The 18,095-nt window shown below is 40.4% G+C and overlaps 1 protein-coding gene across 1 annotated transcript in view; it reads left to right on the forward strand.

Moving 5' to 3' along the window:
* The window catches only part of PTPRR (protein tyrosine phosphatase receptor type R), a 248,135-nt gene that overhangs the window by 136,847 nt on the left and 93,193 nt on the right, over nucleotides 1-18,095 (forward strand). Inside the window, exons 4-5 of the mRNA XM_080660473.1 lie at nucleotides 70-225; nucleotides 7,177-7,287. Of these exons, the coding sequence (XP_080516599.1) occupies nucleotides 70-225; nucleotides 7,177-7,287 (267 nt within the window). The remainder of the gene's footprint in view (nucleotides 1-69; nucleotides 226-7,176; nucleotides 7,288-18,095) is intronic.

Here is an 18,095-nt window from a genome sequence, read left to right on the forward strand (position 1 = left end):
AGGTAAAAATACTTCCCCAAAGTGTTTGGAAATGTCTATTAACATGTACAAATAATCTGCTTTTACTAGGGAAAGAAGAACAGTGTGGAACTCTTTGTGTCTCCCTTAAACCAAAAAGGAGGCATTTCTGACGCCCTGCCATCTGAGGAAGTGCTGCGTTCACTTAATACCAATGTTTTGCATCAAAGTTTATCCCAATTTGGAATCACAGAAGTTTCCCCTGAGGTATGTTGTTGCATAGAAGATTTCATCTAAAAATCTGCAGTCAGACCCTAGCTGGTTTGGCTCAGTGGATAGAGCGTCAGCCTGCGGACTGAAGGGTCCCAGGTTTGATTCTGGTCAAGGGCACATGCCCAAGTTGCAGGCTGGATCCCCAGTAGGGGGTGTGCAGGAAGCAGCGGATCAATGATTCTCTCTATCATTGATGTTTCTATCTCTCCCTCTTCCTTCCTCTCTAAAATCAATTAAAATATATTTAATAAATATATATTTTAAAAATCTAGACATCTTGATTCTTAGTCTAATCCCATTTTTCAATAAAGCTTATTGCCTCTCATTTCAGCAAATATCACAAGTGTGGTATAAAAAGCTTTGGTATAAGCTCTGGCTGGTATGGCTCAGTTGGTTGAGCCACCCATGCACCAAAAGTTCACCCCTTCAATTCCTGGTCAGGGCACATGCTCAGGTTGCAGGCTCACTTTTTAGTAGGGGGTGAGCAGGAGGCAGCCAATCTATGTTTCTCTCTCTCCCTCTCCCTTCTTCTCTCTCTAAAATAAAAATCAATAAAAACATATTTTTTTAAAAAAGCTTTGGTACAAGATTGGAACCCAAAAACCACTTAAGATATGTGTGTGACCCTGGGCAGGTGATTTAATTTCTGTGAGATTAAGTTTTTGTATGGTGTCAGCCTCCTTGAGGCTCAGTTTCTTCATATCCAAAATGGGTATAGAAAAAAATGGGTATAGTCCTTATTTTATCGACTTGGAATATGAATTAATTTTTAAAACATTTGTAGAAATCTCCTATACAGGAGGCACTGAACAAATATTTGAATGCAGGGTTGATTGACAGAATGAAAATCTATGTCATCATTGAATTGGTCTTTCAGCATTTAGTGTCACCCTGATCCCTGCCCTACACACACACACACACACACACACACACACACACAGTGTGTTTCCTCTCTTGGCACCAGAGTAATCTTTCTAAAATAAACCTGGTCATGCCCTCCTAATGTCATGGTTCTCTTTGGCCTCCTAAATATTACGGAATCAAGCATGCATTTCTCAATATGGTCTATGATCCTTTGTGTGCTAGGCTTTATAACTGTTCAACAACACTCTCCTAGTTTTTGCTTCGGCAATTCCAAACTTAATAGGTACCATGACACCTCCATACTTTCTCTTCCCTCCATGCTTTTGCATGCGTTGATCCTTCTACACACCTTCCATGTTTCAAGATCAGTCTACTACAAAGCGAAGCCTTCCCTAGATGTGAATGCTCATTGATTTGTGTTCTCCTTGAGCTTAATATGAAAACCCCTTATCCTCTCTTGGTCTTCAAGTCCATCTCTACACTACAGGTTCCTGAAGAGACATGCCATGTCATTTTATCTGTGTCCTTGGTGCCTCATTCAGTGCGTGGTATTCAATGGGCACAGCGGTAGCCAAACACTAAGTTGCTGGTATCCAAAGTAAGAAAATAAATGAATAAACAAACAAATAAAATATGACTGTTGCTTTCAATAGGATTATTTTCTAATAAGGCAGATAAGATATAAGCAGATACAGAGAATGCAGGGGTGTGTATGATAATGTTGCCCTGTTGTGCCATGGGAGCTTTGAGGAAGAAGAGTCCAGAGGAAAAGATCAACATGAGCTTAAACACCCACACTCCTTACCCTCATGCAGCTCTGAATGGGCTTCCCTTTGTGCATCGAACCAAACCCCATCCTATATGTCCAGGTCCTTCACAGACTGACTTGCACACATTTTTCCCCAGGACAGTGTTTTAAAATTTAAAAAGAACTTTGGATTATTTTATTCTGCTTCCTGTGAGCTTTCAGTGGCTTACATAGCATTCTTCCCTGTTGCTTTAATCTGAGTTTAAATACTATTCTTAATGCTTTAGGAATATGGCAGTTTAGTGAGTCATCCAGATTTGTGAACCAAGAGAAGCTCACCATTCAAAAATCTGGTTAATATCAAGTACACACTTGGGGGTTCTCTAACACCCCCCAGCTCGGTGAAAGGTGAAGAGCTTAGCCTGACTCTCATCACAGAACTATTAGCCCACAAGATCACAGGTCTGTACTTTAATAGTGAAAGTGTATTTCATGGTCAAAACTTAATATTTTTCTGGTGAAATTGTGGGAATCTAGGAAATCTAGACCCTCGGAAATATTATGTTACAGGAGGCTAGCACATATTTTAATTTGCTATCAGGAGCATTTCATCAAGGACAGATGAACTGATTGAGCCTTTTGCAGGTACTTTTAAAAGGGGCCCAGCATTATCCTCTGACCTGAAGCCATAAATGCTGAAATGGGGGCTAGTGCCCTCATGGGGGCTTCAGACACGAGCAGTACAAAGGGGCCCTGCCAAAGCATTTGTGAACAGTTGTTCAAGCTATTCACAATAAAGAGCTTCCCCGCTTCTTCAGTCATCTCTGCGGTCAGTGTGTGATGACAGCTTATGGCTCAACCCATTCTTCCACATTTTTATCCCAAAATTATAGCTCTGCTATGGGAGCAGGTTTCTTAAGAGAAAAAAAATGAATATTGTTTTTTTGGTTTTTCATCCTTTGCATGGGTCACAGAACATTGTGAATCATGTCTCAAAGCACCTATTCCTAAACTTATATTATATTCTTTTGGGAAAAGATGTGTTTTTTGTTGTTGCCATTTCTTTATTTGCTTGATTTTTTTTTATTAGAAAAAACTCTTAGGAAAGAAAGAAAAATACCAAATAGATAATTACTTTTGTTTATTGTCTGTTTTCACTTTGAAGCTATGTTGTTGTTGTTGTTTTTTTTAGGGGGGGTGGAGGGGGAGAAAAGGCATTTTTTAAAAATATTTTTATATAGCACCTAGAACATTATAAGCACACAAATATTATTTTAAGATGCTCATAAAGATAAAACTAGACTTCTTACCTAATAAGTCAAATCTCAGGAAAATAAAATTAAATTCATTATTTTAGTTTCCATTTTTAAATGTTTTTATATATATCAATTGAAACAATAAGTTTTGCATTCATACTAAAAATGACTTAGGATTCGGTTGTTTTTGTTCAGTTGCAAATTACTCCAGTTTTACAGGTCTTATATTGCAAAGGAGGAAGTTACCTTCATTAAATAACAGGCCAATGTGTCAACTGATATTTCCATGGAATATTTACAAAGAGAAAAAAAATCATACCAAATGAATATAAGCCATAATCCGGGAGACTGGTGATTATTCCCTCGAACTAGGAACATTAGCCAACAGTCTAAACTTTACAGTCCCAGCCATACAGTGCTGAGGAGGAAAACAATGTTAACACATGTTAGACCATTCAGACCGAACTGCTTACCCTGTGTATTGCACAGTGGAAGTGTGCCTGCACCTAACAAAACTACATTACTGTAGGCTGCATCTCACTTATCTGCCTAAGTCAATCAATTAACCAGGTAACTTATAATATTTCTACTCCATTCTCATTCTGTGCACTCATCTCTCCTAAATAGATATGTCTCCTTCAGCAGGGGCAGGGACCATCCGGCCCTCGGGCTGTATAAGGCCCTCAAAATCATTTGTTCTGGCCCTGCCATGGCATTAGGGGTGAGTTAATGAAATGTTTGACCAAATACAGCAGGCTGATTGTGAAGTTGAAAATTTTGTATGGCCCTCGAATGATGTTACAAATATCCAAATGGCCCTTGGCAGAAAAAAGGTTCCCCACCCCTGTGACCTAAAGCCTCTATATTATATCTCCTAGCATTTGGGAATCTCTTCCACCTTCTAGGATCAGAATGGGTTTAAAAAACAAATGAACAAGAAAATTATAGTGCATCAAATTATTAAATGAGATATAGAGAAGCCATTCTCATTGATATAGGGATACAGGAACATGCCCAAATTTTAAACCATAAGACAAAACAAAACCCAACAACTTTCACTGCGACAAAGTTAAAGGGAAAATATTATTAGAATATCCTATCTAATAAAAGAGTAATATGAAAATTGACCATCACTCCAACACACAAAGATGGCTGCCCCCATGTGGACACAAGATGGCCACCACAAGATGGCCAGCAGGGGAGGGCAGTTGGGGGCAATCAAGCCTGCAGGGGAGGGCAGTTAGAGGTGACCAGGCTGGCAGAGGAGGGAAGTTGGGGGCGACCGGGCCTGCAGGGAAGGGCAGTTGGAGGGGACAAGGCCTGCAGGGGAGAGCAGTTGCGGGGGGACCAGGCCTGCAGGGGAGGGCAGTCAGGGGTGACCAGGCCTGCAGGGGAGGGCAGTTAGGGGCAAACAGGCTGGCAGGGGAGCAGTTAGGCATCAATCAGGCTGGCAGGGGAGTGGTTAGGGGGTGATCAGGCTGGCAGGCAAAAGCGGTTAGGGGCAATCAGGAAGGCAGGCAGGTGAGCAGTTGGGAGCCAGCAGTCATGGATTGTGAGAGGGATGTCCGACTGCCCATTTAGGCCCGATCCTACCAGGATCCGGCCTAAACGGGCAGTCGGACATCCCTCGAGGGGTCCCAGATTGGAGAGGGTGCAGGCTGGGCTGAGGGACACACACCCCAGTGCACAAATTTTGGGCACCGGGCCTCTAGTCTGAAATAAGATGTAAAGATGACACAATGGCATTGGCTTGACCCGGCCATGGAGTCTCTGAACTATTGAACCTCCGGTCTCCTGACAAAATATAAAAGGCATCACTTCAACCTCATGCAAAGGTTAGATGGGAGAGTCTTATGAATTATCTTCTTTTGATTTGTGGAATGTTAACTACAAACTTTTCCATTTATTACCCTGCCCTTATCAAGTCTTTTAGATCTCTGTACAAATATAGTGGTGCTCAGCAGGAATAGCGTGACTCAGAAGGAAATCTATTTACCAAGAAAGTGCAGTGACTAAGTTCTGGGAGTACAAAACATGTGTCTTTCTAACTGGGGGTGGGAGAGTGGGGGAGGGAGGCTAATTCTTCCATCATTGCTGCTTTAGGTAAAAGAAAAACAAAACAGATATGTCTTACACAGAAAGGAACATGTTGTTATTACACAGGTTAGGAACACAAAATCTCTTACCACCCACCTAACCACCCCTTTTGATCCACATTTTACATTAACTAAAGCTCACATCCTCATACTTAAATTTGACAGGTTTATGCTGCCTACTTGAAGGCTTAAATAGTTGGTTTTTACAGCGAGCAATAGATGCTATTTAGTTGCCTGCAAAAAAAAAAAAACAAAAAAAAAACCAACTCATTGACATATTTATACCTGATTTCTTCAGGAGTGTTTTTTTTTTATTAGTTGCCAGCTATGTTTATGGACACATTGAACTAAAATATATCTGGATGAGGTCAAAGAGTAAAAGATGAGTTGTCACCTGAACCCAAGATTTCCTGACCAGAAAGATACTTATTTTCCAATCATTTCATCAAGTATTTTCAGATTCTCCATCCACTTACTATTTACATATTTTAAAAATATATCTCAAAATCATTTCTTATATCCATAAATTGACCACAATTTAACTAATTTAATTTAACAGACCCTCTCTGTTCTGTCTTATTCAACTCCCCACTCATTGAGCTCCAGAATAGAAGGTTTCATAAAATGTTTTTCAAGGGAAATGTTTCATTTTGTCTAATTTACAAATGGTGAAAGTATTCTTTTTTTTTTTAATGCTGCAAAGGTAATTAGCAATGATGTCTAAGTTCAGACACAAGGGCAGGTTTTATTCAAGGCTTTCTTTCTTTTTTGAGTGACGACTACTATTTATTTCTCATGGTTCTGCGGATGGACTAGGATCAGCTAGGTTGTTCTGTTCCACTGGAGCCACCCCAGTGGTTACATTTAGCTGGGGATTCATTTGCCGCTGAAATGTCCAAGATGCCCTCTCAGTTCCCAGGGCCTTTCTCCACGTGGCTTTCCATCATTCAATATCTCCTTGTTCAAGACTTTCTTACTCCCTGGAGACAATATCCCAGGACAGACATACTCTCACAAAAGGGGGGAAAGGCAGCTTTCAGCAAAGTGGATACATTTTACTTGATTCAGCCGCCTTTGTATGTCTTTCCTAATTGTGGGCCGTTCGGTTTCAGGTTGAAGTTTCTTTAACTATAAATCTATACATTTCACTGAATCATAAAACTAATAGCATTCTAAAACTTGATTTAGTAGATAGGCTTTTTTTTAAAAAAAAAAAAAAGAGGAAGTGAAATAAAATTAAGACATTCATTCACATTTTATTCATGCTTTTCCACCCCCAAAGTAGTAAACAAAAAAAGTATAAATAAAATAAAACTATTTATTTCACCTTTTATTACTAAATAATTCTGGGCTTTTTTGGTGTTCCCTGATGCTTAAATAAAATGTAATATTCCAACAATTTATGCAGTTGAGGTTGGTGCTTTAATCAGATTTTGACAAATAAGGCTGCATTTTAAAAAAATGAAAAGGTTTGATAACAGAGGAGGAAAAAGGAGAAGGAAATGATCCTGACATCGTTGCTCTGTTTATTAATGCGTCATGAGATTTTGTTTGCACCTGTTTCACTTTTGTTGAAAAGTTTAAGAGCTGTATTACAGCACGTAAACCAGGGTGTTGTTGTGGGAGGGGACTTCACACAGGGTAAAGAAAGCTTCAAAACAGTTTCCTCCACACAGAACAGAACGGAACTCTCTTACCTATGAACCAGGTCATTTCCAAGAGAGACTGTAAGGGGCATTGACGAAGCCTCGGACCTGGCATGCCATGGGGGGCCTGCCTGCTCCTGGACAGGAGATGAAATAACCTCTTCAAAGGGCAGTGCCTCTCCTCAGAGCAGTTTGAGAAGCAGCGCTGGCAGCGCGGAATGTAGGTGTGTTCCACTACACTGAATGGAAGAAAGCTAAAAATATGTTTAGTGTGTGATAACGCCAGTCTCCTCCAGCTCTCATTTAACGCCGGACTTTCTGTTTTGCTTTTAAAGAAAAATGTTCTGCAAGGGCAGCATGAAGCGGACAAAATCTGGAGCAAAGAAGGATTTTATGCCGTTGTCATATTTCTCAGCATCTTTGTTATGATAGTAACATGCTTGATGGTAAGTTTGCTTCTTTATCTATTTTATCCTTTGCTGAGCCCACTGCTTAATATTATTGGATACATTTGCCATTCAAATGAATGCTGAAAAGACCGGGAACAGAAGCAAGACTGTGATCCTGCTAAATTGGGGAATTTCAGACCTGACAGCGGAATGATAGCTAAAGGAAACCTGCGCAATTATGGATTCTGATCTGCAGAATGGAGCTGGGATTTTAGTAACTTGATCAACCCTGAGAATGAAGCTTTAGAAAGTGGTTCCCCCAGGTCACTGAAGCCCTCAAAGTCATTCAAGTTCTACGGGCACACTTGGGCTTACTTTACTTCTTCATTAATATCACTTTTATGGAACACTTTTTAGAAGAAATATGTCTTAGAGGCAAGCTGACTCATTAAAAAGTGGTTGATTAACTAACTTCTTTTTAAAGGGCCCTGAAAGCATTTTATGAAATTCCAGGCACGAACAGACATTGTAGACCCAAAGGCTGCACAATTCACGACCAACTAATGTTTTTAGGTGAATGAATACGTTTATAGTGTAACTGCAAATAGCTCTTTAAATTACAAATTATGAATGTGAAGCCTTTAAATGTGTATTTCTAATTTTAAAAACAATAGAACCCAAAGTAAACCTAAACTCATTAAACTAGGCAATGCTCTTCGGTATTGAATGAGTTAACAGTTACCCTTCAAATGGAAACGGATTTTCTTATTCTTTCGAAATACTGTGATGTAACTTAAAATATTTGAAGTTTACAAATGGGTTTTAGTAACTTTTTCCTGTGTGCTGCGTTCTTTTTAATTTTGCACATTTTTAAAAACATTCCTTCCTTAGGTTTCAAATACCCCCCCCCCCCAAAAAAAGACATCCTGCTATTTATTCTTTCTGCAATCACCAGTGCTGCCAGCGTTTTATTGGATTTTGTTCCCTCGTTTGTGCTCCCCCTGCTGGGAAAGGGTTTATGTTAGAAAGATTATGGCTGTTTGAAAAGACAGGCTGAGTAGGTCCAACTTGAGGGCTATAAAACAATTAAGGCTTTGCCTAGGGTGATGATAAGCATATTTCCTTGAATCTAAATATAGGAAGTGATACAAAACACCCTAAAGCTTCCATCCTAATAAATTCAGAGGGACCTCCTATGGGCCAGGCATTAAAAAAGATTTCTACAAATTGTGGCCCAATAAACAAAAGAATCGTTTAAGAATTGAGTGAGGAAATTGATTTGTATATATTAATGGTAGAGGTTAAGGAAAAAGCGTTTTAGCGAGAGAAGGTTGGAGGTTATGGAAATTGTGGCGGAGACCTCTGGGCGGTTTTCAGTGTTTTAGAAGGTGTGGTTCCCGGTTAGAGTTCATTGTACTTTAAAATATCTGGTTCTCCGTTTTCTTAGCACAGGACATCTCCGGCGCCATGCTCGCTCTTGTCAGGCACATTAGTATGTTTTTCTGCTTCACTGGTGGAAAAAAGATGCGAGGGCGGAAGATAGAAAGGGGTAAAGTGTGAGAAAAATGGAAATTGTTCAGGGGTAAATGGTAAGATTCGGAAGAGCAAAGGCAAGGTTCAAGGGAGGAAAGAGGGGAAGCAGACCCATGAGTAGCCTGTGAGTACCAGAGGATGAGGGAGGCAGAGCTTGCCACTAATATGTAGGATTCTGCATTTTAACCTAGGGAGCACCCACGAGTCTAAAATGACTGGGAAAATCCCTCTGTGAGATCTTGGTCTCAGGTGGCAAAAGGCCCCAGAGCAGTCACACCCTCAACCACGTGGGGCCGGGAGCAACTCTTCTTCCCTAATACCTGCAAAGCATCAGGGGAAAAGTCTGAAACCCAGATAAGTCTGCTCCAAGGTTAGTAGGGCAATTCGAGAAAAGAATATTTCAAAGGTGTAGGTGGTTGCACTTTACGGGGTTGGTGGGTAGATTCATCCATTCATTCAGTCCACACATTCCTACAGAGGAGCCACTGAGGGTCTGTTGTTGGGACTGTGGGCAAAGGAAGGAACAAGACAGAGATGGTCTCTGTTCTCATGAGGGATTTTTTAAAAAAATAATTGATATTTTAAAAAATCAAATACTGAACATATTGTATGATTTCAGGTATATGACGTTCTGTAAGGCAAACCTATAGAGACAATAAAAAGATCAGTGGCTGCTAGAGGTTGGGTGGGGTAGAGTGAATAGGTGAAGCAGATTTTTAGGTCAATGAAGCTATTCTGTATATTATAATAGTGAATACAGGGATTGGCAAAAGTAGGTTTACAGTTGTGAGTACAAGAAACACAGAGTTTATTCTTGTATTTTTATTTATTTATTACTGTATTATTATTATTTATTATTATTATTATTAGCCTACTTTTGCCCACCCCGGTATATGACTTTATGGATACAACAGTACAAGTGACCTTAATCTAGACTATAGACTTTGGTTAATTCTATCAATATTGGCTCAGCAATTATAACAGATATACCACTCTAATGCAAGATCTGAGTAATAGGGGACATTGTTTAGGGAGGTAGGGGAGAAGGAATAAAAGGAACTCTGTACTCTCTGTTCAATTTTTCTGTAAATCTAAAACTGTAAACCTAAAAATTAAGTTTATTAATTTAAAAAAAATCTCAAATCATGTTAAGTGCCATGAAGAGATAACATAAGAGAGAGTGGGGGGAGAAAAGCAAACTGAGATGTGTGCGGCAGGAAAATGTGGGGAGAGGCCTCCCGCCAGAGGCTAGGTGGGAACAGCTGAGGAGGAGTTAAGCTTGGCCTCTCTGAATTCAAGAAGCAGGAAGCTGAGTGCTCTAAGCTGAGCTTTGATGTGTGTGTTTAAAGATCAGGTTCTCTGCGGCCCAGTGGTTGTGGACAGAGCCTGGGGCGGGGTGGGAGAGGAGGATTCTGGAGGCTATTGTTATTAGCCTGATGAGAAAGGTGACGGTGGCCCTGAGTAGGGGGTGGAGGAGAGGGAGAGAGAGGAAGGATTGGGGTTTATTTGTTGGTGGAACTGACAGGACTTTGCTGTGTCCTGATTCTCCCGGAGAAGGAAAGAAAAAAATTAAGGATGATTCCTGGCTTATTTGGCTGACTATCTGGGTGGCGATGCTCCCATTTCCGGGCAGAGGCACACTTTGGAGGTGGGGAATAGAGAGAGAAGCAATACTTCTGAATGGTATTCTGATAATTTTTGAATTAATGAAAGAAAGTAGTAGAATGAACTAACAGGGGAACTAACCATCAGTACACTAGAAAGGAGTTAATATTGATAGAAAATACTACCTAACAGATGGGCTTAAGATGAAGTTAAGTTTATATGATGCAACTTAACCACTGACAAGTCATCAGTTCACATTTAGGGGGATGTCAAATGTGATTCTCTAAAATAAGCTTATCTTTGTAAATGTTCCAATGTTTTTGATAATGATCTTGATTTAAAGTTAAGTTTCTTACTTAGATCTCTCAGTAATAGTTATACTATCACTTTTGTGATTCTTAAATACATATGTTCCAATTCTGTTTCTCATAATTTTGTTGATTCCATGGAAAAACAAAAGATATAACCCAGAATTTTTCTAGGGGCATTAATTATATTTATGAAAGGTCAAATACCATTATTTGCATCCAGCCTTCCTACGTACCATAGAAATGAAAAGCATGTGATTTTATTATGAAATTATATAGGTAAATTGCTGTAATAGAGTTTCCGTATGCTGTATAACAATAACATAAGGCTTGGCAACATTTTTGAAATGTGGTATATTGTTTACTTTTCTCAACATAAAAGAAAATATGTTGCCAGGCATAAAATTAGGCACGCATGACATTTCAAATGTGCGACTTATTTAGCACCTCTCAAATGTGAATGTACAGTGGGTGGAGTGACAAATAGACAAATACAATTTTCTAAGAAAAAAATGTGTGGGCAACTTCCAATCCATTCAGAATTGGTTCTTAAACTTGAATAAGTAATAGAAAGAATAGACCTTCAGAAGTACTTAGAGAGTCAGTGACAAGTCCAAAGGTATTCATGAAATATAGGTAGAGATATTTATAAGCCAGATTGCTTCTGGAAAGCCCAGAAAACACACAAAAACAGCTGTTTGGGTCAGTAAAAGCTCTGGCATGTTAGAGCCATTTCTATGTCACACAAAGAGCCATTTCTATGTCATACAAAGAGTTTCTCTAGTCCTGGCCTTGTTAGGTGAGGCAGGAAATCCTAGGTCAGACCACCTGCTTCAGCCTGAGCATCACTCAGTAAATACATGTCAAAGTGGACATAAATAGCCACACTTTTCTAATTTGTTATGTATAATCCCTAGAGATTAAAGGAAATAGGATTAGAGTCCTAGCTAGAATTATTTGGTTCAAACCATTTTCCAAAGTAAATATATTTCTCAAACTAATTTTCAACTTTTTTCTGTACTAATATAAGTCATTTAGGTAAGAATGCAACCCCCTTACTAAATAGAATAATAATAATAATTTATTTCTTCTATTTATTGCATAATTACTCGTGCTAAATTTACTGCTTGGTATTCAACATTCAGTGTATTTTAATACCACTTTGCTGAGTTATTATTAACATATAAAAAGCTATACATGTTTAATGCATACAACTTGAGTCTAGGGATAAACATACACCCATGAAAACATCACCACAATCTATGCCATAAACATATTCATTACCTCCAATGTTTTCCTCTTCATTTAGTATTATTATTTTGTGCTGTTATAAGAACACAACATAAGATCTACCCTCTTAGCAAATCTTTAAATATATAAAATAGTGTTGTTAACTATAGGCTTTATGCATAAACACTTAATAGATATTCATTTCCTAATTTTACTGATGAAGAAACCATGGTTCAGAGAAGATAAGTAACTTGACAAAAAATAGACAATGTGTGGGTGTGTGTATGGGGGTGTCTGAGGACAGGAATTGGGATTCAAGTCCAAGTCCATCTGGATTAAAAGTTTGAACTCTCTCAAACCTGACCGGTGTGGCTCAGAGGTTGAGTGTTGACCTATGAACTAGGAGGTCATGGTTCAATTCCCAGTCAGGGCATGCATCCAGGTTGCAGGCTCAATCCCCAGTGGGGAGCATGCAGAAGGCCAATCAATGGTTCTCACTCATCATTGATGTTTTTATCTCTCTCTCCCTCTCCCTTCCTCTCTGAAATCAATGCAAACCCTATATAATAAAGAGGTAATATGCAAATTGACCATCACTCAAACACACAAGATGGCCACCCACATGTGGTCAAAGATGGATGCCCCCATGTGGACACAAGATGGCCACCACAAGATGGCAGGCAGGGGAGAACAGTTGTGAGGGATCAGGCCAGCAGGGGAGGGCAGTTGGGGGGGACCAGGCCTGCAGGGGAGGGCAGTTGGGAGGGACCAGACCAGCAAGGGAGGACAGTTTGGGGGGATCAGGCCTGCAGGAAAGGGCAGTTGGGGGGGGCCAGGCCTACAGGGGAGGGAAGTTGGGGGCAACCAGGCCAGCAGGGGAGGGCAGTTGGGGGAAACCAGGCCTACAGGAGAGAGAAATTGGGGGGAACCAGGCCTGCAGGGGAGGGAAATTGGGGGGAACCAGGCCAGCAGAGGGAGGCACTTGAGGGTGACCAGGTTGGCAAGGGAGGGCAGTTAGGGGTGACTGGGCCAGCTTGAGGGGGGCACTTAGGGGCAACCAGGCCAGCAGGGGAGGGCAGTTAGGGGTGACCAGGCCTTCAGGGGAGGGCAGTTGGGGGTAATCAGGCTGGCAGGGGAGGGCAGTTGGGGGTGACCAGGCCTTCAGGGGAGGACAGTTAGAGGAGACCAGGCTGGCAAGGGAGGGCAGTTAGGAGTGACCAGGCAAGCAGGGCAGGGCAGTTCGGGTGACCTGGCCGGCAGGGGAGGGCAGTTAGAGGCAATCGGGCCGGCAGGGGAGGGAAGTTAGGGGCAACAAGGCCTGCAGGGGTGGGCAGTTGGGAGTGACCAGTCCTGCTGGGGAGGGCAGTTAGGGGCAATCCGGCTGGCAGGGGAGCAGTTAGGTGTCGGTCAGGCTAGCAGGGGTGTGGTTAGGGTGTGATCAGGCTGGCAGGCAGAAGTGGTTAGGGACAATCAGGCAGGCCGGCAGGCGAGTGGTTGGGAGCCAGCAATCCTGGATTGAGGGTTCCTAGATTGGAGAGTGTGCAGGCTGGCCTGGGGACATCCCCCCATGCACGAATTTTGTGCACTGGGCCTCTAGTTAAAAATAAAAAGTTTGAACTCTTTACCATGATTCCATGGATAATGTTGTCAAATTGAGGTTCCATTTAATTCTGTAACTCTATCTTGTGGGCATCTATTTCTGGCTACAAAGTGGTCTAGTAACAGGATGAGAATGCCTATATTAATCAGAGCCATTCAACACAGGCAGAACTCATAAATGTGTACCACACCATACCTACTGTGGACACACTCTATTTTTGTACTTAGTATCTTGTACTGGGCACATCTGTCTCTTCTGTGAATTTCCAGAGGACAGCATTAAGTGCCATCTCTGCATCCACAGTGTCTTGTTTCTAGAATAATGTAAGAATTCATGTTTATTCAATTAAATGAAATAAATGAATGAGCTCTTTTAGAACTAACTAAAATACTGTCAAGAAAAAAATATGCTATGGACTGTTGGTGGCATTTTAAAATTTGAACATATATTTTTCACACAGATGTTTTGTGTTACCTGCTTATATCGTTTTTTAAATAAAGATTATGAGCTGCAAAAGAGCTTTGTAGAATGCTTTTTAGCTTTCTCTCATTTCTGTGTCCCTCTGGCTTTCTTTTTCCTGCTATTCTCTTGCTATAGTTTAACTTTTATTCCTTTCTCTTTTCTTTTTTTTCGAGTGATCAAAACATTGCATTGCATCTTAAGATTCAAACAACAAGCTCTAAAGGCAAAATCAAAAATATTGACTTGCCATTGCTACGGCAAGCTGTGAGGTTGAGCTCTCAAACAAAGTGCATTCTCACAGAGAAAGGTGCATCAGCTGTATCCTGGCTCTCCAGCCGCAGAGGGAAATCTCTGACACTTTCCCAGAGGCTTCAGGAAAGGGGTGGGGAAGAATGTGGGATTTACAAGAACAGGAGAGGGCAATGATCACAGGCATAAGTCAGGAAACCTGGGTTCTAGACTTTATTTCTAACTGTCCAGAAATTATTAAACCACTCTGGGTTTAAAAGTAAAATGAGGGGATCAGACCAGGTGATTTTTTAAAGACATCTTATCCCAGATTTCTCCACAGCAGCACTGTTGACATTTTGGACTGGGTAGATCATTTGTTGTGGCGAGGGGTTCTGGCCTGTGCATTGTAGGGTATTTAGCAGCATTTCTACCATCTGCCCACTAGATGCCAGCAGTACCCCACACACACTCCACAATGACAATCAGAAACCATCCCAGACATTGCCAGATGCCCCAGAACAAAATCCCTGCTGGCTGAGAACCGCTGCCCTCGAGCTTCCTTCCATGGCAAATGCCTTATTGTCAAGTTGCAAGCTCCTCAGTTTTTCCACATTTTTTTTCAGACAGTTCGATGTCTCACTTGAGTATTTTTTAACAGTGATTATACACTCTCCAAGTTCTTCTTTTCCCTCGTTACAGATGTAACAACCAGTTTGTACAGGTACTATATAGACACGTGTTAAAAATTGACCTCTATCCAGAGATAAAGTAAGCAGACGACAGTAAAAATGCCTGGCAGAGGCTCGTCAAGAACATACGCTCGTGAACGGTAAAGGACATTGGACTAGACAACGAATAGCATCATAAGCGTGACCTGCCAATAACTGTTGTGAAGGCTGGCATTTCCTTGGCTTCCTCATTTTCATTCTTGAACTGTGCTTCTCCAAAACCCAAATGTAAACAGGCAAACAAATGTTCTGATATACCTATTACATTTAGGTGGCCAGAGCTTGGAATATATAACATATCCATTATCTTCTACTTATATTTTTCTGTAAATGTACAGATATATTTGTTTCTGTTGTCATTCAGGAAAATAACTTGTTTGCAATTAAAAGAAAACTATCCCACCTTAAGTTCTATGACCTCATCCTTTAGTAGCTATGTGTTTAGCTTGACACGAGTGTCATCTGATTGTATTGTTCTAGTAGGAGTTTTGGTTTTGCACAGCGCTGTGGTGGCAAAGTGTCTTTTAAGGGTTATGGATACTGAAGAGAAGCAATATGTTCAAAACTTCCCCAGCCTTTGGCATTATGCAGAGAGGGAGTGGATTAACCTTTAGTATTTTCTATCCCATAGCTTGTGAAAATAATTATAATGACAGCAAGAAGACGGGTCACTGGCATGAGATGCTTTCTTTTTCTTTTAGTAATATTTGTCATGAGAGATTTAGCTTCACCCTACCAGAGTCAATGAATAGCGCCTGTGTAAAAGGTCCCAGGTTATGAGGAAGTAAACTGACATAAAAGCCATTAAGGATTCTCTTTAATTTCTGGCAGTTTACATTATAATATGTGTTTCTAGTTGAATCCCAGATGTGCATAGTCTTTTTCCTTAAGAAGATCTTTCCACTCCCCAAAGCTATATTCTTAGATTTGGTAGCTTTCAGACTCAGTGGTGAGAGCCACATCTGCTGCAGGTGTGATTTCAGAGTCATCTTCAAGGAGGACAGTGTGGTGAAGGGCAGCGCCAGAGGCGGTGTGTGGCTGGGGGGAGGAGGGGAGGGAAGGGGGGGCGGGCAGCGTACACAGGCCGGCAGGACCCCGCTACGCTGGGGCCTGGCTCTGTACCCGCTGAATGTTGCTTTAGGCATGCCAGGTTATTTAGCTAGACTTCAACCTCTTTAATATACAGGTAGGTTCGAAGGACCTCCAGTGACTATCTTAACTCTGATTCCCTCCATATCCCCAATTAAAAAGTCACTGAACATACATTCACCTTTATTTTTTACCTCTCTGGCCTCCTCCAACCTTATTACTTGTTACTATAATTAGAGATGTTGGATTGTAGACAACGTTTGAAACATAATGACATTTAGTTTTCACTCTGTGTTTAAATCATTCCAAAGCTCTCTTTTACATTACAAATTCTAGTTCTTTACTTCTTCATTTTGAACCATCTTTTCTCATGACTTTGAGGTTTTTTGGGTTTTTTTCAGGAAGGGTACACAGATAATATATTTTCTGACACCTTGAGTATTTGTAAAATTCTGTTGGCTTCATCTACATGCACCTCTATGTAGCTCAGTGGTCGACAAACTCATTAGTCAACAGAGCCAAATATCAACAGTACAATGATTGAAATTTCTTTTGAGAGCCAAATTTTTTAAACTTACTTCTTCTAACACCACTTCTTCAAAATAGACTCGCCCGGGCCGTGGTATTTTGTGGAAGAGCCACACTCCAGGGGCCAAAGAGCCGCATGTGGCTTGTGAGCCGCAGTTTGCCGACCACGGATGTAGCTAGTTGTGGAATTCATACATCCATTGTAACATGTATTTTTTTTTCTCAAAGTCATGCAAATTTGCCCCATTTTATTCTCACACTTACTGTTCTTTCAAGTGACATACATTTTTTAAACTAAGAACTTCTTTCATTCTGTATCTGTAAATTCCACAGGAACAGGGTGCTGTACCTTTCACAATACATGATATACTGGGCACTGAAATAGCTTTGAATGACTTGCTTCTCTTTCATTCATTGATTCTGGTTTATCATTTACTGAGACTCTTCTTTGACTTCCATGTCCTGTCTTTCCTCTGGTCCTTACCTTCATTTCTCTATCCTTTTGCTCTACATTCCAGGTAGTCTCTTGTCTTTTCCATATAAACCTTACATACCAGTGATTATAGTATTTTAGGCATTGTCCGGTCTGTTCTTTGTTGCTTGCAAATCCTACTACTGAGTTTTCACTTCTTTGATTTATTTCTGTTTAATCTCAGTCTGATACCTTTTCATTTCAGATTGTTGTGTTTTTATTTTATCCTGATTCTTTTAAATAAGTTTATCTTGTTGAATAGGCTTTTTTTTAAACCAATATATTTTAAGAATACAAATATATTCTAAACTATTTTCTGAAATAGGTTATCAAAGGTATTTATTTCCTCCACGATTTCAGGTGAATTCTTTCCTAACTTTCTTTTCTGTTTGTTTATCCCTTAACAAGAAAAAAATATATATTTAGACTTTGTATCTCTCCAGTAGATTTAAAATAGAGAGATTACTAGAATTTAAAGGAACTCTGAAAGAAAAGGAAAGAAAGAATTAGCCTCATGACTAAAGTAAAGGTGACTGTGCCCATCAGCAGATGACTGGATCAGAAAACTATGGTACATCTACACAATGGAATACTATGCTGCCATAAAAAGAAGGAATTCTTACCATTTGTAGCAACCTGGATGGAATTGGAGAACATTATACTAAGTGAAATAAGCCAGTCAATGAAAGAAAAATACCACATGATCTCACTCATTTGTGGATAATAAAAAACATTATAAACTGATGAACAAAAAGATAGATACAGAGGCAGTAAAGCATCAAACAGACTGTCAAATTACAGCAGGAAGGTTAGGGAGAGGTGGGGGAAATAAGAGATCAACCGAAGCCGAAACCGGTTTGGCTCAGTGGATAGAGCGTCAGCCTGCGGACTGAAAGGTCCTGGGTTCGATTCCGGTCAAGGGCATGTACTTTGGTTGTGGGCACGTCCCCAATGGGGGGTGTGCAGGAGGCAGCTGATCGATGTTTCTCTCTCATCGATGTTTCTAACTCTCTATCCCTCTCCCTTCCTCTCTGTAAAAAATCAATAAAATATATTTTTTTAAAAAAAAGAGATCAACC

Source organism: Plecotus auritus, assembly GCF_963455305.1.
Source record: "Plecotus auritus genome assembly, chromosome: 3".
NCBI classification, from domain to species: Eukaryota; Metazoa; Chordata; class Mammalia; order Chiroptera; family Vespertilionidae; genus Plecotus; species Plecotus auritus.